Below are 25,191 nucleotides of genomic sequence, written 5' to 3'. Positions count from 1 at the left end.
TCAGTTCCCCGAGAAGCCCTCCGAACCAGAAGTTGTTACTGTAGTTGTCCCTTCTTCTTCCCAAGTATTCACCGAGGCTGCCGAGGAGGCTCCGGAGAGTGAAGAGGACACGTTCGACGTTTTCGCCCAGCTTGATTAGTCCGAGGACCCTCCCGGGGACTTGGGCGACCCTCGTTTGACCGAAGCAGACCTCCTCGCTTCAGAAGCCCCTTCTCTACCAATAATGGGTTACAAGAGGAAGCCCCCCACCAGCTTGTTGGACCTGATCGAAGGCCAATCGGGGAAGTCCCAGCAGAAGCTTCCCCCTCCTCCTCCGAAGACTAGGTCGACTTCCGCTCAGCAGAAGTTTCCTCCTCCTCCTCCTCCTCCTCCTCCTTCCTAGACGAGCCTGCCTTTTGGGTCCGTGTCTGCCGACCCCAAGAAGAAGAAGGATAACGGCAAAAGGCTTATGGAGGATAAGCCAGTGTCCTCGTAGTAGGAGGACAACACTCTGCGGCCGTCCAAGCAGATTAAGATAGGCGGCAAAAGTCAGGACAGGCAGGTCGACACCACCTCGTCCGAGGCACAAGCCTGGCTCCCAGCCCCAATGCTCCATGGGGAGCCCCTGAAGGATGACGCCTCCCTTAGGGACTTCAATAAGGGCGAAGGCACACACGTGGCCGACGCACTAGAGAGGTGCCTGCTGCTCCCAGCGGACATGGCCGAGCTGGACTTTTTGAGGAGTAAGCAAGTCTTCCTCAGCCTTAAACGGTATCTGGGGATGGTAAGACTATAACTTTGACTCCCTTTCCTTTCCTCTCCTTTTCCCCTTTTTTCTTTTGAGTTGGGCTCATAGTGCATTGGCTACTCTGGCAGGCTGTCCAGGCCGTCTATAGGTTAGAGAGGGCGGCCAACGACCAGGGGAAGGCCTTCGACCAGGAGCGTAATAGGCAGTTTCAGGCTACCTAGACCCTAAAGAACTCTGAGGCTGACCTTGCCAAGGCCCGAGAGGACTTGAAGGCAATGACTAGGGCTCGGGACAGTGCAGTGTCTGGTCTTGAAGGTGCCCAGAACCAGGCCAAGGAGTAGACGAGGCGCCTGGGCGAGGCGGAGGAGCAGCTGGGGATCGCGAGGGAGCTGATCGCCGATCTTCAAGCTAAGGTGGCCACGGTCGAGGGGGCCCAGAGGGAGGCAGAGTGGGCCAAAGATGAGGCTCGGCTAGCTAAGGTCGAGGCGAATTTTGGCAGGGAGATGGCCCTGACTGCCAAGGAAGAGGCCGAGACTGCAGCCTACGCTGATGGGGTGGCTGAGGTAGAGGCCCTCTATAAAGCTCAAGTTCCGAGGGTATGTAGGCAATACTGCTCCCAGGTCTGGGCTGAGGCCCTCAAACAAGCTGGGGTGGAGGCCACGTCTGACCTGTGGAAGGCAGAGAGCGTGTACTACCCCCCTGCTACCCGCGAAACCGCCCTTGATGGCGCTAAGGCTGGGGAGATTGTTGAGGAGGTTGGGGCTGCTAAACTAAGGGAAAATCTGAGCGAGGAGGTGCCCCAAGAGGTAGCGGAGGTCCCATCCGATGCTCAAATCCCTACCACTGAGGAAGCAACCATTCTCGTCGTACCCCTGCAGGCCGTCCCCTTAGGCCAGGGCTTGAAGGACTCAGAGGTTGCCCCTGTCCAGCCTGAGCAGAAGGAGTAGATTCCCTGGCGTCTCGGTTCAATCTGCTTTTACCGCTTGCTTGACCTTGGTCTATGCTTTTTATGTCATTTTATTTTATTTTGTTATTCTTCTCTCTTTTTATTTTTATGTAAGGTGGCTCTTGCCACGCAACTTCTATGGACACTTTGTTGTAATGGGAGTTTAATTTCCCTTTTTATTTATTTTAGTTGCTTATTTGTTTACACGCTGCCTGCTTCCTCTCTTTTCTTTTTATTTGCATGATTTTAGCTTGAATTATATGTCGGCCAATTGCGTCAGTAACGATGATAAGGGGAAAGAATGTGTACGTGGGCAGTCCCCTTACGTCTCCTGGGTTAGGTAGGGTTTTGATCCTTTCCTAACTTAGGATATTTGGAAGTAGTTAGTTTCCCCATAGGCTTGAGTCCGAAGACCATGCAATGCCTTGGTTCTGTCTAACACTTCCATTCTTTTATAAGTATCTAGTTTCCCCATAAGTTTGAGTCCGAGAACCATGCAATACCTTAGTTCTGTCTAGTACCCAGGTATAGTCGAGTGGTTAGCTTCCCCATAGGCTTGAATCCGAGGACCATGCAATGCCTTGATTCCGTCTAACACTTCCATTCTTCTGTAAGTATCTAGTTTCCCCATAGATTGAGTCTGAGGACCATGCAATACCTTGGTTCTGTCTAGTACCCAGGTATAGTCGAGTGGTTAGTTTCCCTATAGGCTTGAGTCTGAGGACCATGCAATGCCTTGGTTCTGTCTAACACTTTCATTCTTCTGTAAGTATCTAGTTTCCCCATAGGTTTGAGTCCGAGGACCATGCAATACCTTGGTTCTGTCTAGTACCCAGGTATAGTCGAGTGGTTAGCTTCCCCATAGGCTTGAGTCTGAGGACCATGCAATGCCTTGGTTCCGTCTAACACTTCCATTCTTCTGTAAGTATCTAGTTTCCCCATAGATTGAGTCTGAGGACCATGCAATACCTTGGTTCTGTCTAGTACCCAGGTATAGTCGAGTGGTTAGTTTCCCCATAGGCTTGAGTCCGATGACCATGCAATGCCTTGGTTCTGTCTAACACTTTCATTCTTCTGTAAGTATCTAGTTTCCCCATAAGTTTGAGTCCGAGGACCTTACAATACCTTGGTTCTGTCTAGTACCCAGGTATAGTCGAGTGGTTAGTTTCCCCATAGGCTTGAGTCCGAGGACCATGCAATGCCTTGATTCTGTTTAACACTTCTATTCTTCTGTAAGTATCTAGTTTCCCTATAGGTTTGAGTCCGAGGACCATGCAATACCTTGGTTCTGTCTAGTACCCAGGTATAGTCGAGTGGTTAGTTTCCCCATAGGCTTGAGTCCGAGGACCATACAATGCCTTGGTTCTGTCTAACACTTCTATTCTTCTGTATGAAGGGGTTTGTCCTCAGACCGCTTTACTGGAGACGGTTACTCCTTGGGTCGGACTATTAACTCTACGGTGCTTTAGGCAGGGGTGGTTCGGACTTTGATGTTACATGCAGCATTGACCTTGGCTTCAATTCAAGTTCCCATATTCTTCATATACGGGGCGCCCCTTGGCCGTTCACGCTCCGCGCTTGACGCTTCGATGCGCGAGACACGCCTTCATTAATATCCTCGTAAATTGATGCAAATCCAGCGGTTCTACGGTCTCCTTGGGATTTGATATCCTCGTGATTAGTACCGCTGATAATTCTCTTTTCGAACTTTGTGTGGATTAGTTCCCACCAGTCTTCATCCTCTATATAAGGCTTTCTGGGGGAAACGTTTCTCCCTACTCCATGAACTTCCCCACACAACTAGAAACACGTCCCTTTAGCTCCCCAAGCCCCTTCAATAACCCCGCTAGGATTGTGACCAGAGTTGGAAGATATGGGGCAGCTTTGGGCGGGTGTGAGGACACACGGGCCAAAGGCCCTACCGTCCCGACCAAGAGCCGTTGTGACCGCAGCCCCCACTAAGCTTCCGGCGCGGCAGAGTCTAAGCGTAACCCTGATTATGCCCTGCATGGTGGCCAGGAGGGATGTCCCTGAAGTACCTAACGTTCCTCCCCGGGGCGCACCCCCGCCGGAGGAGACGCGCAAGATCACGTCATGGCTGGTGCCCGAGTGTCGCTGTTTCCAACGGCCAACGCTCGTGAGGATTGGAGAGAATCAAGGGAACATCATGAGGGAGGGCTTCCCGATGCCCTTGCGTCAGCTCCTCTCTTTGTTCCAGCTCCGCCGCACCGGACAAGGAGTTGTTGGTGGCCTTGGAGCATACTAGCCTCAGCCCCATTCCCTCTAGCTAGTTTTAGAACAGGTCCACCTGGGTCTCTGTTTGTAGAATTAGCTTGTAAAATTAGTTTTAAAACACACCTGCCTGAGCCTCTATTTGTATCTTGTACTTTTCTGTTTAATAAAATAATATGAAGTTCCTTTTCTTTTCTGTTGAATTTTCTATTTTGGACCTTCTACTTTTCTGCAATGTTTGTTTGTTGTTGTTTTTTTTTTTTGTTTTATGCGTCGCCACCAACCTTCTATAAAATGACTACTTAGGAACGATCACTCGTTGCGCCTGCCAGTGCACTAATCCTCCCACAGACGGCGCCAATTGTAGGGACTCGGTTTAGGAAGGTTCCCCAACAATACATTTTTAGAGAGTGGGACGAAGGGTTAGGCCCTAACAGACTAGCAACGGAATACAAGCCACCATTTTCCATTGAAGGGGAGTAAGCCCAATTTACAACTAAGGGTAGCTCCTCGACCCTCGTCCGAGGAGGTTCCTCCCTAAAACTGACATGGCCTACGAGTCATTCTATGTCCCCCTCTTGAATAATCAAAAAATCCACCCCCTCAATTGCTTTGCTCGCCTTTCTTATATAGTTCTCTCCCTCCTATCCCCTCATTCCTTCTGTTAATCATCCATTGGCCTCCCCTCTGACCGTCCGTCCCATCAGAGGCCTTATCCGTGCTCGAGTAGCTCACAATGATCAATGTTACCCTGTCAAGGGGTTACATCCCCATTAATGCGGCCAGGGGGGTTAGATGAGCGCATTCAATGCAGAGGTGACAGCTCGCCTAAGGCTTGCTCCTTTGCCGTGCTCTCGTCACCGACGCGTGACACTGGACCCTCTCCTCCTCGGATATTCAAGGAGTCCCCTTCGGTGGGGAGGTGCTCGTGGTCTTCCGAGGTTTCGGACGCCCGAGGACGGGCCCCTCCTCGGATATGTTCCTCGGGGGTCGGTCCTCGCGCTTTCATCCTCGGACCCCTCATGCATCCTCGGCGTGGGCCCTTTGGGCCTGGCTTGGAGTGGGCCGAGGCCACCCGATATTCTGGCCCCACAGGTACATAGTGCGTGTCTTTATCAATAGAACCTCTTGGTACGTCACCATGGCTGACAATATGCACAGCTTGATCTTCGTTGCATTTAGCAGGGGGTATGTTCCTCCTCGAACAACCTCTCCCAGCCATTACAGTCATAGTTTGCTCGCGAAGCTCGAAGTGTCGCATCTCTCTTGCCATTGATCCATTCTTGGACCATTGTGCCTCCTCGAACAAGTTATTATTGCGTCCCCACAGCCATTCTTGCGTCCCCACAGCCATATTGCCAAGTTATTATATATTTTACAATATAAAGTAGAAAAAGTGATATAATAATAAATATAATTGATGAACTTTAATTATTTATATAAATAAATGTTGAAATATTTTTTCATTGGTGTCACATCATTTTGTAAATTACATGTTATAAAATTTATAGTACCTCTAGTATTACTTATTTGTTTTTGTTGAAATTGATATCCATTAAAAGTAAATTTAGTTAAAAAGAATAAATACCTTAATTGTAAACAATTGTCAAAGAGTGATCAAAAGTTTTGCAAATCAAAGATATTACATGGTCTCAATTATTAGAGAAATTGTAATTCAAAATTCCTCTTACCACTTAGTGTAACAATCTTATTGTTAACAATTGAATTATCAAACAAAGCATTGTAGAAGAATTATAAAGTTAGGAGGGTTATGACTCAAAAGAAATATTTAGGGGGTGTTTGGTTTAGCCATTTTCATCACTCAATTTTCAATTTTCATCACTTATTACTCAAAATTTGTGAGCCCCACCAATGGTATTCTTGTTTGGCTTAATTTTTATTCTTAATTCTCATCACTCAATACTCAAAAAAGTGAGAATGAGTGATGAGATATGAAAACAAGTTTTGTGAGTTTTCAGATTTTAGAAAATTGAGTTAAGTAGCAAAATCGTAACAATATACACAAAATAGGACCTACATGTGATGAATTGTCTTATCAAGTCAGATGGTATTTATTACTCCAAGGTCCCCAACGGCTATTTGCTCCTTTTTTTCTTTTTTTTTTTAAGTAAAGCCCAGCTGTTGTTGACTTGTTGGATTATATAACTTTTCATAGAAAATAAAGAGAACTTGCCATGTTTTGAATTTGATGGCCATACTAGACAATTTGTAATTAACTAGTAGGTTGGAACTTTAACAAGTACGTCTTCGATAATATAAGCCACATAAACATTATAGCTATGAAAGATTTCTACCTTGAGAGTGTAAGAAGATTTTAATACTAAACTCATTCACTAACTGAGAAGATTGTTTACATGAATAAAAACTATTTGTCACATTTTAAATGTTCCACTATTTGTTATTAGATGCATAGCATACTATATTTAGTGGAGCATAAAGTGGAACACTTAAGTGGGACAAAAGATTTTATTTGTGTTACTCATCGATATGTGAATTTTTGGGAGATTGTCATAAGTTGTTTTGAGTGGAAGTGTGAACATTTATATTAGTGCACAATCACTTCTAATTCAAAGCATAATCTATTTTCATTTTCTAATGAGTGATGAGATATGAAAACAAGTTTTGTGAGTTTTCAAATTTTAGAAAATTGAGTTAACTGGCAAAATCATAATAACACAAACAAAATAGGACCCATATGTGATGAATTGTCTCATCAAGTCAGATGGTAATTATTACTCCAAGGTCCCCAATGGATATTTGCTCCTTTTTTTTTTTTTTTTTTTTGGCTATTTGCTCTTTTACTAAAGAGGAGGGTACTATACCAAAGGCCCACCAACTGAGTTATACTTTACTTTTTACAGACTAAAAACTAAGGAAATATCAAGTGCCAAATATGAACTAAAATTGAGTTAAATAATTATGAGTTATGAGAATGAGTTATGAATTATGAGTTGTAAATTATGAAAATTGAGATATAAATTATGAAATATGAAAGAGATACTAAACAAACAGGGTCATAACAACTATGCTCTTCTACTCCCAAAAGGTCTGTAAAATTATAAATTTTCTGTAAAAAGAGTGTCATTAAACAAGAGATGGGGATTATCATTGGGAAGTGCGAGGAGAGCCCCTCCTATAATTTCTGATGGGAGGAATGGAAAAACTATAATGAGTTTGTAATTGAAAAGGTTCGAAACAGATTGACAAGTTGAAAAGTAAACCTTTTATTTATGATTGATAGGCTAATTACTCTCATAAATTCTGTCCCTAGCTACTGCTATCCCTGACCCTGTCGACAATTGACATATCTCATGCGATAGAAAAGCATACAGAAGTTGCAACTAACGAGTGGTACAGTTGGTGCACGATTTAACAAGTGGTTACAAGTGCTACCTCTAGAAGCTCATCTCTAGCTACTCATATAAATCTTCTCCACTTTCTCTATCCCATTTTACCCTATACAAATAAAAACTTGTTGCATGTTCATTTATTTAATTAAATTCTAATTTTGTGGCTTCATTACTTCAGTTACCTTAATTAAATAAAAAAACCCAATAATCAACACATCCCACCACAGCCACCAATTTCTCTATTAGAGAGAAAAATATACCATGTTTCAGATATATAAGTCGTTCTCCTCATTAAAAGATGAACATGATGAGTATGAGGTCCACTCTCATATGAGAGAAAGAACTCGTGTATCTGATACATGACATACCTCCTCTTATTAGAGATACAATATGAGCTTTTAGCTAGTAGTACGTTATGATTATGTAACAGCAAATCAAAATGGTCAACTACAAGCTTGGATTTTTTCCATACTCCAGTATCAGAAGAGTAAATATTCACTACTATTTCCCAGTCATGAGTCATCGTTACTAGTTTGCTTCAAAAAAACCGTAGCACCTTGTAACTTAGACAGATGTGATCAGTAATAGTATCAACATCAATACTACGGTGCAATAATTGTTCTTGATCATCTTCTTCTTGGCAATAAAATCCAACTACGTTCTTTAAAGCTTCTGGCATGCCATTATATTCACATATGAATGATGAGGAATATTAGTGAGATATGATCAATAGGTGGAGGAAGCGCAAGTATTTGTAACAGGTTATGATCCAAGGCTCATTAAAAATCAAATGCGCAGCCAGACTTCTCAAGACCATATGCAATGGCAGCAGCAGTTAGTTCATTGATTATAACGCAGGACATTCAAGCCTGCAATGCCTATCAACAAGAGCTTCCTCTTGGACCTCTATCTCTAGCTCCTCATTTCATAATTCATATAGTTCATAATTGAGCGGACTAGTTGACACCTTTTAAGTAACATGACACTGAATAAGCACTTGTATTGTATCTAGCTAGAAGAACTAGTTGACACCTTCTCAAGTCTCTACTCAAGTTCATGGGATATATATGGTCTGTACATGTATAAATTTTGAGGAAAAAAAAAAAAAACTCAAATCGGAGGAATTGGGAGGGGGAGTAAAGTAGAGGAGAGGGGTTTCACTTATATTAAAATACTCAAATTGTTGATTTCACCCTTATATTGATTGTTTTAAATACCAAAAACTAAATGGATTCTTAGTGTAATTTGCACTTTAGAACAGGTTGTTTATAAGTTTTCATTCAAAAATCACTAAGACTGGACTTTTATTTGCAAATTGTATTCACAACTGGTTTTAATAAATTTTTTAAGGAAAACGACACACACACACACACAAAAGAGAGAGAGAGAGAGAGAGAGAGAGAGAGAGAGCAAAGAATCAACATTTCACCTCTGGTTTTGAAACCGCCACAAGCAGTTCCTAACATGTTAGATAGGTGTTAATAAGCTCTACTTATTAACAAAAGTGTTAGATGGATTATAAAGAGTGAATACAATAAGATTTTCTCATAGTTCTCTAAGAAAAATAAATAACAAGTCTTATTTCAACTAGAGAAAGAAAAACAACTTAAACTAGAAAAAGGAAACAACACAAAATCCTATTTAAAATAGGAAAAGGTAAAACAATAAAATTTCAAAATTTATCACAACTAATACTCAAGAAATTTGTCATATATTATATCCTGATAGCTTAAACTTACGATTCATAATTTTTCATTTGGTTTGGAAAAAACTTGTGCTCGAGTTAAAACTATCCCTACCTCAATTCCTATATATGATAGGATTGGAAAAATATTAAAATCCAAACTACTTAAGCTAATTTTGCAAATCGAAAAAGGACCATAGCCCCAGTGATGTTGATCAATTTTGCTGAGGCAAAGGGGACAAAGGCCATGACTCCAGGTTATAAAAAAAGGGCTCCAACAAATAGCAGCAGGAACAGCAAATCAAGCCATGGGAATGATCGTAAGGGACAAAATCCAGTCTCCCACTTTGCATATCAAAGCAAATGATCTGATTCCCTATTCTGAGATACAAAATATGCGAATTCTGAGCATGGAATGCAACAGGAAAAGTTCCTCTTTTGGATGGAGACAGAGTGTTAGTAATATCATTAGTACTCACTCTATGCCTCAATGTCCATTCTGACCTGTAGACAAAAGGGTAACATTCCTTGTCAAAATAACCATGCAGTTTCTGTTTCAACATGTATACCTCAAATCCTTCATCATGGCCTACAGCACATTGAAAAACCCCAAATGTGACTCCCCAATAGCCCCATAGGCTCTGCCATTAATGTGTGATGAAGAAGGTCCCTCGATCAACTCGTCGAGGCCATCCCTCCCCATGTTAAATACGTAGGCGAAAATCAGCATTCCTGTTGAAATGGTTGTCGAACAAAAGAAGACCCCGCGTATAGAGATGCTATATGAGCTCATAGCTAATACATGATATAGCGGCATTCCAAAATAGTCAAGCTTGGATTCTTTCCAGATTCCAGTATCAGAAGAGTAAATCTTCACCACCATTTCCCAGTCATTGTTAATAGCTTGCTTCACGAAAAACCGTACCACCTTGTAACTTTGACGTCTGTGATTAGTAATAGCATCTACGTCGATATCATGGTGCGATAATTGTTCATCTTCTTCTTGGCAATAAAATCCAACTAAGTTCTTTATCGTGTCATCACTGGCATACATATTATGACGAACTTCAGTGTGATAGTCATCAGTATGTATAGGTGGAGGAAGTGCAAACCAAATATTGGTAACAGGGTTGCACACATAATAGGTCATGGGATGGTGACCATAGAGAACTAGACCATTGGCAGAAGCAATGAAATTGCCTAGACCTTGTTTAAAACTACGGGATGCTATAGGCACACCTTGATGACACATGGGTACGAAAGAGACCTCTTGGTCCTTGCAACATTGGTCCACACAGTGATTGAGGTTTTGAGGATTGTGGACTTTGTAGAAAAAGCCTAGCAGGGTCGGGTTTTTTAGTTGTTTTTGTTGGAGTTTTCGAGTGAAATAGTTGTGAATGAATAAAGAGTCAGAAAGCATTGAAGTGTTAAATGTCTTGGACACGCACTTGAATCTGAAGATGGATTTTCCGGGAAGACGAAGCATGATATCGTACATCATGTCTTTTGGCAAACTTTGATTTTCTTTACTCTCTTCATCGCTGCCTTTACTATCTCTAAGTAAATTCATCATTTTTCGCTTTTGGAGATGACAATCTTCCTTCTTTCACGATCTTGATCTTTCTTCCTCTATGATGTGTGTGTTTTTGTGTCTGAGACAGAGGTGTGAAGAAGTCTTTGTTCTTCTTAAATAGAAAAGCCAAAACTCTGATTTAGAGGGCTTTTTTTACGGCTGTTTACATATGGTATTTGATTAGTAAAAGGACTCTAATTTAGAGATGGTTGGGGCAACCTCCAATTACACTTATCCAAACATAAAGTGAGTTATTAGTTGTTAAAATATTTTATATGAAGTAAAACTCTATTACATAAATTTCAAGAAGTTTAAAATTCTATTTCAATTAAAATTCTATTACCAAAAGTTTCAGCAAATCAAAATAAAATTTAATGCTTATTTTTAATTATTGTGACTAAATATAGATTTTAAAATATGACCATAGAGTATTAGCATTACTATAATATCACCAGAACCCCCATTCAATCTGTCTTGTAAAACCAAAGCGTTTTTTAAAAATTTTAGGACATGCGGCCCACACCATTAGATGGGTAATTAGATATACAGCCCACAATCACCATTGATAAAATACTATGTGCTTAATTCAGATCCAGAAGTCCATATTGATCTAGGGCTGTGTAACCTCAAAGATAGAGAGTAATGTAACATTTGTTTTAAGGCTATGTGAAATGGCCGATGATCAAAACCTGGCTGTTTCAAAATGTTACTATCATCCTGTTAGCCCATTTCTAAATTATGTAAAGCATACAAAACCCATGACCCATCTTGCTTACAACACATGGTGTAAAATGTGTTCAGTGTATAACAACACCACAAAAAAAATAATTCAACATTTGTAAAGCAAAAGAACAATTGTGAACATGAATTTCTTCAGTGTCTAATATAAACCAACTGTTTCTTTCAGTTGTAAAAGATATTGAAAATTCTACAAAGTTTCAACTTAAGAAGTGAGAATTCTTGCCTGCTACTTTGAATATAAGACAACAACCAATGAAAAGCCAAAGAAGATGATATGATTTGTACAATTTTACAATTTTGTTCTAGTTCTCTACACAATGAATCGATTTAACTGAAAAACAATGTAACTTGTGTTAGAATGATGACCTTATTCCATCACATCATTTACAAATGCCAACCTTTTCCACAGTGGGAAAACCAGCAATGAATTGAGTGAGAATATTACATGAAATTGAATTGATTTGTACAATTTTTGTTTCTGTTCCTGTCAACCTTTTTGTTTTATCTCTTTACATCATCACAATTTGGATACCTTCACCTCCATGTCATTCAACTGGGACCTCAGCTGGTGCCTCCATGATCTTTGGAGTTCCAGCCTGATGCTTTCCCTGTGGCTTAGCTTGATGCTGAGACCAATAAGAATGGGCAGCCAAGACTCGGTCCAAGAGCTCTTGGGGAACAGGCTCACCCCTTCTTTGTTGGGGGGCAATCTTTGCTGTGTGAACCAAGGTTTTCCATTTATCCTGCAGAAACCAAATATGTTATATAGCAAAAGTTGGAAGCTATAATGATGCCCAAAACAAACCAGTTAGTTTCTTATGCTTTCCCACACAATCAACACTACTGCAAACTAGTATTTACTCAGTGAAGAGAAATAAGAAAAATCAAAAGCAAGGAGAGAGGAAGAAAGAAGGTTTCAAACCAAATAAATTTTCCTCTGGAAAAAACCTCAAGTCTAGGCTAAACATGCACCAGAATATCTTACTAAGCACATTTTTTTTAGCCTAAGCAGTAAGCACATATATCCAAGCATAATATTAGACATGACTTTATATTTTGCAAGTTAAACATGCACCTGAATTTTAAACTCATGACCTCACCCTCCACCCACACTTAAGAAGTGTCATTTAAGCCAAGACTCATTAGCATAATAGTGTACATGACTAGTAACAATAAACATAGTGAAAAGATTTTATATCCAAAATATATATATGTATAATATTAAATACAACTCAGCGATAGCCAAATGTTCTGAAAATCGAATATTAAGTGAAAATTTGGCAAAAAATAGTTCCAACTGTGAATTCTAATCTATTTCCATTCTCACATATATAACCAAAATAAACAATTACCTTCAAGTCCACGTAAGTTCGATGGTCTGCATTCTCAAAAGCACGCAATTTAACATCACGCCACCTGCAGAATGTGAACCATTTAAAAACCTGAATTCTCTTCTTCTTTTAAAAATAATAAATAAATAAATACTATACTACAGCCAACGAGTTGTAAAGAACATCACACCTCCCAGTTCCAAGCTCCTCAACTGCATGCACCAATGCTTCTACTTCTGACACAGAGAAAGGTCTCCTGGTTCGACGCTGTACAAGTTCAGAACGTCTTGTTTTTTGGTTCAGTGGAACCACAGCCAGTGCCTCCATGCTCATCGCTGGAACAGCAACTATTGCTTTGGTATCCAGTGTTGTTTTGTCATTCATGTCAGTAGGGGAGGAAACTGTATCATGATTACTATCAACATGGTTGCTTGAATTGGTCAGTGGAGGGTCAGGTAAGGCATCAGAGATCCCTGAATCTAAAACAGGATTTTCTGGGGACCTAAAAAGAATTAAATATATTGTTAGCTACAGTAAAAAATAACTAAAATGCATTATGCAAAACACAATAATTCTCAATTCCAATAGAGCTTAACTCAAACAAAAAATCTCAAAGCTATTTCAAATCACCAAAGTTTAAACTGCTTTCTTAATCAAAATATCAAGAATTGTCAAACTAAGGAAGCTGCTCTAACACAACTAGATTCACAATAATTTTAGGCCTCATGAGAACTGATAAAAATTTAACAACTTCCCTGGACCTCTTGACTCTACAGTCCTAGCCTTCCAATATTTTTGTTTGACAATGGTAGGTGAAAAAAATGCAAAATAAAAAGTTAAAATTTACTAAAAGGGAAAGAAAAAAAAATTGCTGACCATATGAGCTTATTAATAATAAACAAATGGTTCACAGTTCAACCCTGCAAATGCTAACTAAGACAAAAGGATTTTCCAAAAGCAATTGAATTACCTTGTTAAAAGTTGAGATGAGTCAAATGATAATAGAGGAGGAAGATCGCTAGAGCACATAGGTGGAGGTGTTTGCACGGTATTGGGCTCCAACATAAAACCCAGAGAATCCAGATTGTCTTTACAAGAAATTCCTGTCTGCGTTAGAGTTCTGTTGTCATCTCTAACCTTCTTCCCTTGAAGAAGAATCCCAACGTCTAATCCACTTCCAAGTATAGAAGTTACAGCCTCCATAATTGTCCTCTACGAGTAATATAATAACATTAGAAACCCACAACAACAACACTAAGCAATAACCAAAATGAAGAAAACCTATTATTACTGCAACAGACAAGCATTTATGCAGATATCATTATACAGTATACTTCGGCATATAGCCTCAGTAGTTCAATTATGGGGATGAGAAAAACAGTAGTAGTTTTAGAATAAGAAGAAGAGATGTTATTATACCTTTAATGAACCAACAGTGGCAGTTTCTGGGACCTCAATAAAAAGCTCTGGTACCCTAAAGGACTTAATGCTAAATTTCACTGTGCAGAAAAACAAACATGGTGTAAGAACCTCCTGTGCCAGGAAAAAATATAAAGAAACAAGACAATGCACATCAAACAGGAAATTGCTCTAGTACCATGAGAATCCTTGGAGTGAAAGGAAGCTTGATGACCCAAAACTGAAGATGATAGCCCATTGGCTGCAAAAACAACTACAATTATTCAGTGCAACCATTGAAGACCACAAACCACAAATCCAAACAATACTAAGAAACATTTAATAGATTAAAAGGTGGAAAAGGACCTCCATGCAAAATTGCAGCTGAGTCATTCTTATCTTCAGTCATGCCTTTCTCGGGTGAATTAGAAACACTTTCACTACTGAACCCACCATCAGAAGTCACTACTGAAATTTGGTCAAACAATTTCCTCCTCTTAAAGAGAATGTCACGTTGACATTTTTGACGGCTTTGACGGTCATGACAGGTTTTCCTCTTGCGATAAAGAGGTTTTAATCCCCCATCTACAAATGCTAAAATCATGAACTTCATTAATAAGAAATAATGGCGATGATCAGATAGAAATGAAACACAAGCATACCGTAAATATGAATCATTCAACCCATTAATCAGCTGCTTACCAGATCTAGGAAGTTCACAATCCTTCAACTTTGGAGCTACTTTCCAGTATTTGCTAGTCAGCAGCTTCCTTATTCTTCGATCTGCACGTGTTGGAGGCCTAAATGCCTTCAACTTGGTACTATGTTTAAAGCACCTAGAAAAATTTTCGTCATTATCTCTACTACCTAACTTAATATCATTCCTATGCCTGGGAGAACAAGCGTTAGGAACAGAGTCCTGGCGCAATGGCAATTTGATGTTACTGTCAGAATTGATTGCTGCAGAAGATTCCAGAAACAATTCTGTTGGAACCTTTGAACTACATATATTAGGCTTATTAGCATCTTCATTTTTCAACCCCACAACCTCTAGCCGTCTTTCAGCTTCAATATTTACATTAGCATCACAAGACTCCCCAAATTGAGGGGAGCCTCCCTCCACCTTACTAGAATAGTTTTCAGAATCAGCCTTGCTTTTAAAAATTACAGACTTCGCATCACCACCAGTTTTCTGTGAGCAATCGAAACTTTTAATGAATGAAGTGCGTTCCAAAACATCATCACTTTCAGAATGTGAGAATTCCTTTAGAGTACTCTTATGACTGATGTTTTGTGAGGCCATCTCAAAGGCAAAAGAACTGTCTCCACAATTTCTCTGATATAGCCACTCTGCCTTGAATGGTTTATCCTCAAATTCTCGTTCCTGTTTAACAGCATCTTTACCACAGGCCAGCAGATCAATTCCTTCAGATGCATTACTGGAAGCAGAACTTTCACTTTCACTCAACAACTTGCCAGCTATGGAAGCCAGTAATTCAAATGCACAGATTTGAGTATCCTCAACTGTCTTCTTACGCAAGCCCCTCTGAAACCAAAATCAAAATTTACAGAGTTAGAACCAGAGTTCAGCTCCCAGAATGATAGAAAGCACCAGACTACAACTGAACTGCAGCAAATACTTACTCGAACAGATCTGGGAGCCCGAGGTATAGTGGGGAGCCGGAAGCCATTAAATCCATGATCTTGCCTCTTCTTAAACACCATATTTCAGTAGTACATGGCAATAAGAAATCATCAAACACAAAGAAGCATCACTACCCAGATCCTAATCACTGCCATCAAAACCCAAAAAGAGACCAATGTATTTATTAAATAACCACACAAGAAAGCAATGAATATTAAGTTTAATTGCTTTCAGACACACTATAACAAAATTGGTCTGTACATGTATAAATTTTGAGGAAAAAAAAAAAAAACTCAAATCGGAGGAATTGGGAGGGGGAGTAAAGTAGAGGAGAGGGGTTTCACTTATATTAAAATACTCAAATTGTTGATTTCACCCTTATATTGATTGTTTTAAATACCAAAAACTAAATGGATTCTTAGTGTAATTTGCACTTTAGAACAGGTTGTTTATAAGTTTTCATTCAAAAATCACTAAGACTGGACTTTTATTTGCAAATTGTATTCACAACTGGTTTTAATAAATTTTTTAAGGAAAACGACACACACACACACACAAAAGAGAGAGAGAGAGAGAGAGAGCAAAGAATCAACATTTCACCTCTGGTTTTGAAACCGCCACAAGCAGTTCCTAACATGTTAGATAGGTGTTAATAAGCTCTACTTATTAACAAAAGTGTTAGATGGATTATAAAGAGTGAATACAATAAGATTTTCTCATAGTTCTCTAAGAAAAATAAATAACAAGTCTTATTTCAACTAGAGAAAGAAAAACAACTTAAACTAGAAAAAGGAAACAACACAAAATCCTATTTAAAATAGGAAAAGGTAAAACAATAAAATTTCAAAATTTATCACAACTAATACTCAAGAAATTTGTCATATATTATATCCTGATAGCTTAAACTTACGATTCATAATTTTTCATTTGGTTTGGAAAAAACTTGTGCTCGAGTTAAAACTATCCCTACCTCAATTCCTATATATGATAGGATTGGAAAAATATTAAAATCCAAACTACTTAAGCTAATTTTGCAAATCGAAAAAGGACCATAGCCCCAGTGATGTTGATCAATTTTGCTGAGGCAAAGGGGACAAAGGCCATGACTCCAGGTTATAAAAAAAGGGCTCCAACAAATAGCAGCAGGAACAGCAAATCAAGCCATGGGAATGATCGTAAGGGACAAAATCCAGTCTCCCACTTTGCATATCAAAGCAAATGATCTGATTCCCTATTCTGAGATACAAAATATGCGAATTCTGAGCATGGAATGCAACAGGAAAAGTTCCTCTTTTGGATGGAGACAGAGTGTTAGTAATATCATTAGTACTCACTCTATGCCTCAATGTCCATTCTGACCTGTAGACAAAAGGGTAACATTCCTTGTCAAAATAACCATGCAGTTTCTGTTTCAACATGTATACCTCAAATCCTTCATCATGGCCTACAGCACATTGAAAAACCCCAAATGTGACTCCCCAATAGCCCCATAGGCTCTGCCATTAATGTGTGATGAAGAAGGTCCCTCGATCAACTCGTCGAGGCCATCCCTCCCCATGTTAAATACGTAGGCGAAAATCAGCATTCCTGTTGAAATGGTTGTCGAACAAAAGAAGACCCCGCGTATAGAGATGCTATATGAGCTCATAGCTAATACATGATATAGCGGCATTCCAAAATAGTCAAGCTTGGATTCTTTCCAGATTCCAGTATCAGAAGAGTAAATCTTCACCACCATTTCCCAGTCATTGTTAATAGCTTGCTTCACGAAAAACCGTACCACCTTGTAACTTTGACGTCTGTGATTAGTAATAGCATCTACGTCGATATCATGGTGCGATAATTGTTCATCTTCTTCTTGGCAATAAAATCCAACTAAGTTCTTTATCGTGTCATCACTGGCATACATATTATGACGAACTTCAGTGTGATAGTCATCAGTATGTATAGGTGGAGGAAGTGCAAACCAAATATTGGTAACAGGGTTGCACACATAATAGGTCATGGGATGGTGACCATAGAGAACTAGACCATTGGCAGAAGCAATGAAATTGCCTAGACCTTGTTTAAAACTACGGGATGCTATAGGCACACCTTGATGACACATGGGTACGAAAGAGACCTCTTGGTCCTTGCAACATTGGTCCACACAGTGATTGAGGTTTTGAGGATTGTGGACTTTGTAGAAAAAGCCTAGCAGGGTCGGGTTTTTTAGTTGTTTTTGTTGGAGTTTTCGAGTGAAATAGTTGTGAATGAATAAAGAGTCAGAAAGCATTGAAGCGTTAAATGTCTTGGACACGCACTTGAATCTGAAGATGGATTTTCCGGGAAGACGAAGCATGATATCGTACATCATGTCTTTTGGCAAACTTTGATTTTCTTTACTCTCTTCATCGCTGCCTTTACTATCTCTAAGTAAATTCATCATTTTTCGCTTTTGGAGATGACAATCTTCCTTCTTTCACGATCTTGATCTTTCTTCCTCTATGATGTGTGTGTTTTTGTGTCTGAGACAGAGGTGTGAAGAAGTCTTTGTTCTTCTTAAATAGAAAAGCCAAAACTCTGATTTAGAGGGCTTTTTTTACGGCTGTTTACATATGGTATTTGATTAGTAAAAGGACTCTAATTTAGAGATGGTTGGGGCAACCTCCAATTACACTTATCCAAACATAAAGTGAGTTATTAGTTGTTAAAATATTTTATATGAAGTAAAACTCTATTACATAAATTTCAAGAAGTTTAAAATTCTATTTCAATTAAAATTCTATTACCAAAAGTTTCAGCAAATCAAAATAAAATTTAATGCTTATTTTTAATTATTGTGACTAAATATAGATTTTAAAATATGACCATAGAGTATTAGCATTACTATAATATCACCAGAACCCCCATTCAATCTGTCTTGTAAAACCAAAGCGTTTTTTAAAAATTTTAGGACATGCGGCCCACACCATTAGATGGGTAATTAGATATACAGCCCACAATCACCATTGATAAAATACTATGTGCTTAATTCAGATCCAGAAGTCCATATTGATCTAGGGCTGTGTAACCTCAAAGATAGAGAGTAATGTAACATTTGTTTTAAGGCTATGTGAAATGGCCGATGATCAAAACCTGGCTGTTTCAAAATGTTACTATCATCCTGTTAGCCCATTTCTAAATTATGTAAAGCATACAAAACCCATGACCCATCTTGCTTACAACACATGGTGTAAAATGTGTTCAGTGTATAACAACACCACAAAAAAAATAATTCAACATTTGTAAAGCAAAAGAACAATTGTGAACATGAATTTCTTCAGTGTCTAATATAAACCAACTGTTTCTTTCAGTTGTAAAAGATATTGAAAATTCTACAAAGTTTCAACTTAAGAAGTGAGAATTCTTGCCTGCTACTTTGAATATAAGACAACAACCAATGAAAAGCCAAAGAAGATGATATGATTTGTACAATTTTACAATTTTGTTCTAGTTCTCTACACAATGAATCGATTTAACTGAAAAACAATGTAACTTGTGTTAGAATGATGACCTTATTCCATCACATCATTTACAAATGCCAACCTTTTCCACAGTGGGAAAACCAGCAATGAATTGAGTGAGAATATTACATGAAATTGAATTGATTTGTACAATTTTTGTTTCTGTTCCTGTCAACCTTTTTGTTTTATCTCTTTACATCATCACAATTTGGATACCTTCACCTCCATGTCATTCAACTGGGACCTCAGCTGGTGCCTCCATGATCTTTGGAGTTCCAGCCTGATGCTTTCCCTGTGGCTTAGCTTGATGCTGAGACCAATAAGAATGGGCAGCCAAGACTCGGTCCAAGAGCTCTTGGGGAACAGGCTCACCCCTTCTTTGTTGGGGGGCAATCTTTGCTGTGTGAACCAAGGTTTTCCATTTATCCTGCAGAAACCAAATATGTTATATAGCAAAAGTTGGAAGCTATAATGATGCCCAAAACAAACCAGTTAGTTTCTTATGCTTTCCCACACAATCAACACTACTGCAAACTAGTATTTACTCAGTGAAGAGAAATAAGAAAAATCAAAAGCAAGGAGAGAGGAAGAAAGAAGGTTTCAAACCAAATAAATTTTCCTCTGGAAAAAACCTCAAGTCTAGGCTAAACATGCACCAGAATATCTTACTAAGCACATTTTTTTTAGCCTAAGCAGTAAGCACATATATCCAAGCATAATATTAGACATGACTTTATATTTTGCAAGTTAAACATGCACCTGAATTTTAAACTCATGACCTCACCCTCCACCCACACTTAAGAAGTGTCATTTAAGCCAAGACTCATTAGCATAATAGTGTACATGACTAGTAACAATAAACATAGTGAAAAGATTTTATATCCAAAATATATATATGTATAATATTAAATACAACTCAGCGATAGCCAAATGTTCTGAAAATCGAATATTAAGTGAAAATTTGGCAAAAAATAGTTCCAACTGTGAATTCTAATCTATTTCCATTCTCACATATATAACCAAAATAAACAATTACCTTCAAGTCCACGTAAGTTCGATGGTCTGCATTCTCAAAAGCACGCAATTTAACATCACGCCACCTGCAGAATGTGAACCATTTAAAAACCTGAATTCTCTTCTTCTTTTAAAAATAATAAATAAATAAATACTATACTACAGCCAACGAGTTGTAAAGAACATCACACCTCCCAGTTCCAAGCTCCTCAACTGCATGCACCAATGCTTCTACTTCTGACACAGAGAAAGGTCTCCTGGTTCGACGCTGTACAAGTTCAGAACGTCTTGTTTTTTGGTTCAGTGGAACCACAGCCAGTGCCTCCATGCTCATCGCTGGAACAGCAACTATTGCTTTGGTATCCAGTGTTGTTTTGTCATTCATGTCAGTAGGGGAGGAAACTGTATCATGATTACTATCAACATGGTTGCTTGAATTGGTCAGTGGAGGGTCAGGTAAGGCATCAGAGATCCCTGAATCTAAAACAGGATTTTCTGGGGACCTAAAAAGAATTAAATATATTGTTAGCTACAGTAAAAAATAACTAAAATGCATTATGCAAAACACAATAATTCTCAATTCCAATAGAGCTTAACTCAAACAAAAAATCTCAAAGCTATTTCAAATCACCAAAGTTTAAACTGCTTTCTTAATCAAAATATCAAGAATTGTCAAAGTAAGGAAGCTGCTCTAACACAACTAGATTCACAATAATTTTAGGCCTCATGAGAACTGATAAAAATTTAACAACTTCCCTGGACCTCTTGACTCTACAGTCCTAGCCTTCCAATATTTTTGTTTGACAATGGTAGGTGAAAAAAATGCAAAATAAAAAGTTAAAATTTACTAAAAGGGAAAGAAAAAAAAATTGCTGACCATATGAGCTTATTAATAATAAACAAATGGTTCACAGTTCAACCCTGCAAATGCTAACTAAGACAAAAGGATTTTCCAAAAGCAATTGAATTACCTTGTTAAAAGTTGAGATGAGTCACATGATAATAGAGGAGGAAGATCGCTAGAGCACATAGGTGGAGGTGTTTGCACGGTATTGGGCTCCAACATAAAACCCAGAGAATCCAGATTGTCTTTACAAGAAATTCCTGTCTGCGTTAGAGTTCTGTTGTCATCTCTAACCTTCTTCCCTTGAAGAAGAATCCCAACGTCTAATCCACTTCCAAGTATAGAAGTTACAGCCTCCATAATAGTCCTCTACGAGTAATATAATAACATTAGAAACCCACAACAACAACACTAAGCAATAACCAAAATGAAGAAAACCTATTATTACTGCAACAGACAAGCATTTATGCAGATATCATTATACAGTATACTTCGGCATATAGCCTCAGTAGTTCAATTATGGGGATGAGAAAAACAGTAGTAGTTTTAGAATAAGAAGAAGAGATGTTATTATACCTTTAATGAACCAACAGTGGCAGTTTCTGGGACCTCAATAAAAAGCTCTGGTACCCTAAAGGACTTAATGCTAAATTTCACTGTGCAGAAAAACAAACATGGTGTAAGAACCTCCTGTGCCAGGAAAAAATATAAAGAAACAAGACAATGCACATCAAACAGGAAATTGCTCTAGTACCATGAGAATCCTTGGAGTGAAAGGAAGCTTGATGACCCAAAACTGAAGATGATAGCCCATTGGCTGCAAAAACAACTACAATTATTCAGTGCAACCATTGAAGACCACAAACCACAAATCCAAACAATACTAAGAAACATTTAATAGATTAAAAGGTGGAAAAGGACCTCCATGCAAAATTGCAGCTGAGTCATTCTTATCTTCAGTCATGCCTTTCTCGGGTGAATTAGAAACACTTTCACTACTGAACCCACCATCAGAAGTCACTACTGAAATTTGGTCAAACAATTTCCTCCTCTTAAAGAGAATGTCACGTTGACATTTTTGACGGCTTTGACGGTCATGACAGGTTTTCCTCTTGCGATAAAGAGGTTTTAATCCCCCATCTACAAATGCTAAAATCATGAACTTCATTAATAAGAAATAATGGCGATGATCAGATAGAAATGAAACACAAGCATACCGTAAATATGAATCATTCAACCCATTAATCAGCTGCTTACCAGATCTAGGAAGTTCACAATCCTTCAACTTTGGAGCTACTTTCCAGTATTTGCTAGTCAGCAGCTTCCTTATTCTTCGATCTGCACGTGTTGGAGGCCTAAATGCCTTCAACTTGGTACTATGTTTAAAGCACCTAGAAAAATTTTCGTCATTATCTCTACTACCTAACTTAATATCATTCCTATGCCTGGGAGAACAAGCGTTAGGAACAGAGTCCTGGCGCAATGGCAATTTGATGTTACTGTCAGAATTGATTGCTGCAGAAGATTCCAGAAACAATTCTGTTGGAACCTTTGAACTACATATATTAGGCTTATTAGCATCTTCATTTTTCAACCCCACAACCTCTAGCCGTCTTTCAGCTTCAATATTTACATTAGCATCACAAGACTCCCCAAATTGAGGGGAGCCTCCCTCCACCTTACTAGAATAGTTTTCAGAATCAGCCTTGCTTTTAAAAATTACAGACTTCGCATCACCACCAGTTTTCTGTGAGCAATCGAAACTTTTAATGAATGAAGTGCGTTCCAAAACATCATCACTTTCAGAATGTGAGAATTCCTTTAGAGTACTCTTATGACTGATGTTTTGTGAGGCCATCTCAAAGGCAAAAGAACTGTCTCCACAATTTCTCTGATATAGCCACTCTGCCTTGAATGGTTTATCCTCAAATTCTCGTTCCTGTTTAACAGCATCTTTACCACAGGCCAGCAGATCAATTCCTTCAGATGCATTACTGGAAGCAGAACTTTCACTTTCACTCAACAACTTGCCAGCTATGGAAGCCAGTAATTCAAATGCACAGATTTGAGTATCCTCAACTGTCTTCTTACGCAAGCCCCTCTGAAACCAAAATCAAAATTTACAGAGTTAGAACCAGAGTTCAGCTCCCAGAATGATAGAAAGCACCAGACTACAACTGAACTGCAGCAAATACTTACTCGAACAGATCTGGGAGCCCGAGGTATAGTGGGGAGCCGGAAGCCATTAAATCCATGATCTTGCCTCTTCTTAAACACCATATTTCAGTAGTACATGGCAATAAGAAATCATCAAACACAAAGAAGCATCACTACCCAGATCCTAATCACTGCCATCAAAACCCAAAAAGAGACCAATGTATTTATTAAATAACCACACAAGAAAGCAATGAATATTAAGTTTAATTGCTTTCAGACACACTATAACAAAACTCTGTAACCATGCCTTTCATACAAATTATTGACATATATACTGTTGCAAGACTTTTAGACTATCTAAAGGACTACAATTGAAGGAAAGAAAAAAAGTATACAGTGCACAAGGCTCCTTTACCACAACTTTAGAAAGGCTAATTCCGAGACTCAAACCCACAACACATCAGTTGGCCAGAGCCCCAGAAAGAAAAACCAAGATTAGCAATCCGAGTTTATTTACAATGATCCAGTATGGTGTATTTGTGTGTGTGTATGTGTTTGTATAAATAATGACCACTCAAAAGGATATAAACAAATGACATGTGAATACTAACAAAAACCAAGAAATCCAAAGGTGCCAATTCCAACTCATGGATGTACATTGTTCTTTCTTATTCATACCATTCTCTCTCTCTCCACAACTACTGCAAATCCTAATTTATTGCTAATATACTGACTCTGAAAACTCATCAAACACGGCAAATAGAGCAAACAATCAGATCTTATGCAGCCAAGCAATTAAATTATCCAAGTAAAATGAACATTACGAACACTTGAGCCGCAACATGTGTGTGTTTGTGTGCAAATTACTGCAATTCCTTGGCAACCAAATGATCTCTTAATGGATCCAATTCACAGCAATTGTGACATTGATCCTCAGATCCCGAAACCGAAACCGTGGATCAGAATTCAGACACTTAAAAAGAGGTTTCAAACAGTTTCGCAAAAACAAGACCATCCAATTAGCAAACAGAAACCCAAAACCCAAAATTCACCGTTGATTGCTTAATATAGCAATAAAAATACTAAAACCCGCATTTGAACTCCACACACCCAAGTCGTCAAAAGCCAATTCCCAAAATTCTCAATACAAAACAAAACAACCCAATTCCAAATTTTCAACGTTTCAAAATTTCCAAAACCAAGACCAATTCAAAAAACAAAACAAAACAAAACAAACCAAACACGGCCTAACTTTCCACGATCCGATCCGATCGAACCCATGACTTTTCTCAAACACTCAATCTCTTAGAATTCCCAAGAAAATGAAAAATTCAGCAACAGGATCACAATGCAAAAAAAAAAAAAAAATCGAAATATTCCATACAAGATTGGCGATTAACTCACCTCTTCAACAACGATCTCCGCTTCAAATTCTGTCTTCCCAATCTACAATTCGACCAGATTTCCAAATTTTCCCAACGGAAACAGTTTGCGTGGGAAACATGCAAATCCCAATACAATTGAATTAAAAAAAAAAAAAAACAAAAAGCGAACTGAATGAAAGAATCAGAAACGAGAATAAGATCTGTACAAAAGAATTGGAAATTGAATTCCTACAGGAAAAAAGTTTTTCAATTCTCTCTTTAAAAAAAAAAAAAAAATTCAGTTAGTTTTTGTTGGGTTTTTTTTTTGGTTTAACGAAAAGGAAAGGACAAAAACCCCTTAGGAAATACAAGTACGACGCAAAACAGTAGCTTAAACCCCTTGAATTATTTATACTCGTATATCTTAATTAGTTTTCTTGGCCACATAACCGGACCAGCCGGTGAACTTGCAGTAATTTACTGGCAATTGTCAGTTACCACAATAACCCACTTTTTTTTTAAACCCCTAATTTTTATTTTTATTTTTATTTTTGTGTGAGAGGATAGGCTTTGCCACGTGTACTGGTTTCCGGCAGTACGAAAGGTTTGTCAGATTTCTAAAATTTTTGGGGATAAGAAAAAAGAGGATTAGACAAGTATTGAAGAATATCCCTAAGAT

General features: G+C 38.6%; 4 protein-coding genes across 6 annotated transcripts; all 4 read right to left on the bottom strand.

Moving 5' to 3' along the window:
- Positions 1-9,549: 9,549 nt before the first annotated feature.
- On the bottom strand, positions 9,550-10,533 carry LOC112017329 (putative F-box protein At1g47300). The gene has a single exon (XM_024049790.2). It carries the CDS (start codon positions 10,531-10,533, stop codon positions 9,550-9,552), a length of 984 nt encoding a protein of 327 aa, XP_023905558.2.
- Positions 10,534-11,476: 943 nt separating this feature from the next.
- Positions 11,477-15,827, bottom strand: LOC136068829 (telomere repeat-binding protein 3-like). 2 transcript variants are annotated; one of them, XM_065776577.1, is made up of 9 exons: positions 15,648-15,827; positions 14,706-15,549; positions 14,370-14,588; positions 14,203-14,265; positions 14,025-14,104; positions 13,576-13,817; positions 12,796-13,107; positions 12,627-12,690; positions 11,477-12,017 (listed from the first exon to the last, which is right to left on the bottom strand). In XM_065776577.1, exons 1-9 carry the CDS (start codon positions 15,726-15,728, stop codon positions 11,820-11,822), a joined length of 2,103 nt encoding a protein of 700 aa, XP_065632649.1. In that variant the 5' UTR covers positions 15,729-15,827; the 3' UTR covers positions 11,477-11,819. The 2 variants fall into 2 exon arrangements, with proteins under 2 accessions (XP_065632649.1, XP_065632648.1); XM_065776576.1 differs by having other exon boundaries at positions 14,370-14,597; positions 15,648-15,826.
- Positions 15,828-16,531: 704 nt separating this feature from the next.
- Positions 16,532-18,270, bottom strand: LOC136068820 (putative F-box protein At1g47300). Its single transcript, XM_065776533.1, has one exon. The coding sequence runs from the start codon at positions 18,074-18,076 to the stop codon at positions 17,093-17,095; it is 984 nt and encodes a 327-aa protein (XP_065632605.1). The 5' UTR covers positions 18,077-18,270; the 3' UTR covers positions 16,532-17,092.
- Positions 18,271-19,019: 749 nt separating this feature from the next.
- Positions 19,020-24,891, bottom strand: LOC112017335 (telomere repeat-binding protein 3). Of its 2 annotated transcripts, none has more exons than XM_024049795.2 (10): positions 24,553-24,891; positions 23,191-23,339; positions 22,249-23,092; positions 21,913-22,131; positions 21,746-21,808; positions 21,568-21,647; positions 21,119-21,360; positions 20,339-20,650; positions 20,170-20,233; positions 19,020-19,560 (listed from the first exon to the last, which is right to left on the bottom strand). In XM_024049795.2, the coding sequence occupies exons 2-10, from the start codon at positions 23,269-23,271 to the stop codon at positions 19,363-19,365; spliced, it is 2,103 nt and encodes a 700-aa protein (XP_023905563.1). In that variant the 5' UTR covers positions 23,272-23,339; positions 24,553-24,891; the 3' UTR covers positions 19,020-19,362. The 2 variants fall into 2 exon arrangements, with proteins under 2 accessions (XP_023905563.1, XP_023905562.1); XM_024049794.2 differs by having other exon boundaries at positions 21,913-22,140; positions 24,553-24,890.
- Between the last annotated feature and the right edge of the window lie 300 nt (positions 24,892-25,191).

This window comes from Quercus suber, unplaced genomic scaffold (assembly GCF_002906115.3).
Source record: "Quercus suber isolate HL8 unplaced genomic scaffold, Cork oak 2.0 scaffold_136, whole genome shotgun sequence".
In the NCBI taxonomy this organism is placed as follows: Eukaryota; Viridiplantae; Streptophyta; class Magnoliopsida; order Fagales; family Fagaceae; genus Quercus; species Quercus suber.
Note: the sequence above shows the minus strand (reverse complement) of the source record. Positions and strands in the feature narration are given on the sequence as shown.

Coding starts and splice junctions, on each gene's coding strand:
- LOC112017329 (XM_024049790.2), bottom strand. CDS start 10,533: ATGATGAATTTACTTAGAGATAGTAAAGGCAGCGATGAAGAGAGTAAA.
- LOC112017335 (XM_024049794.2), bottom strand. CDS start 23,271: ATGGTGTTTAAGAAGAGGCAAGATCATGGATTTAATGGCTTCCGGCTC. Junction 21,361..21,567: donor CCACTGTTGGTTCATTAAAG/GTATAATAACAT, acceptor TATTACTCGTAG/AGGACTATTATGGAGGCTGT. Junction 20,234..20,338: donor GAGGAGCTTGGAACTGGGAG/GTGTGATGTTCT, acceptor CACATTCTGCAG/GTGGCGTGATGTTAAATTGC.
- LOC136068829 (XM_065776576.1), bottom strand. CDS start 15,728: ATGGTGTTTAAGAAGAGGCAAGATCATGGATTTAATGGCTTCCGGCTC. Junction 14,105..14,202: donor TCACTCCAAGGATTCTCATG/GTACTAGAGCAA, acceptor TTTTCTGCACAG/TGAAATTTAGCATTAAGTCC. Junction 12,691..12,795: donor GAGGAGCTTGGAACTGGGAG/GTGTGATGTTCT, acceptor CACATTCTGCAG/GTGGCGTGATGTTAAATTGC.
- LOC136068820 (XM_065776533.1), bottom strand. CDS start 18,076: ATGATGAATTTACTTAGAGATAGTAAAGGCAGCGATGAAGAGAGTAAA.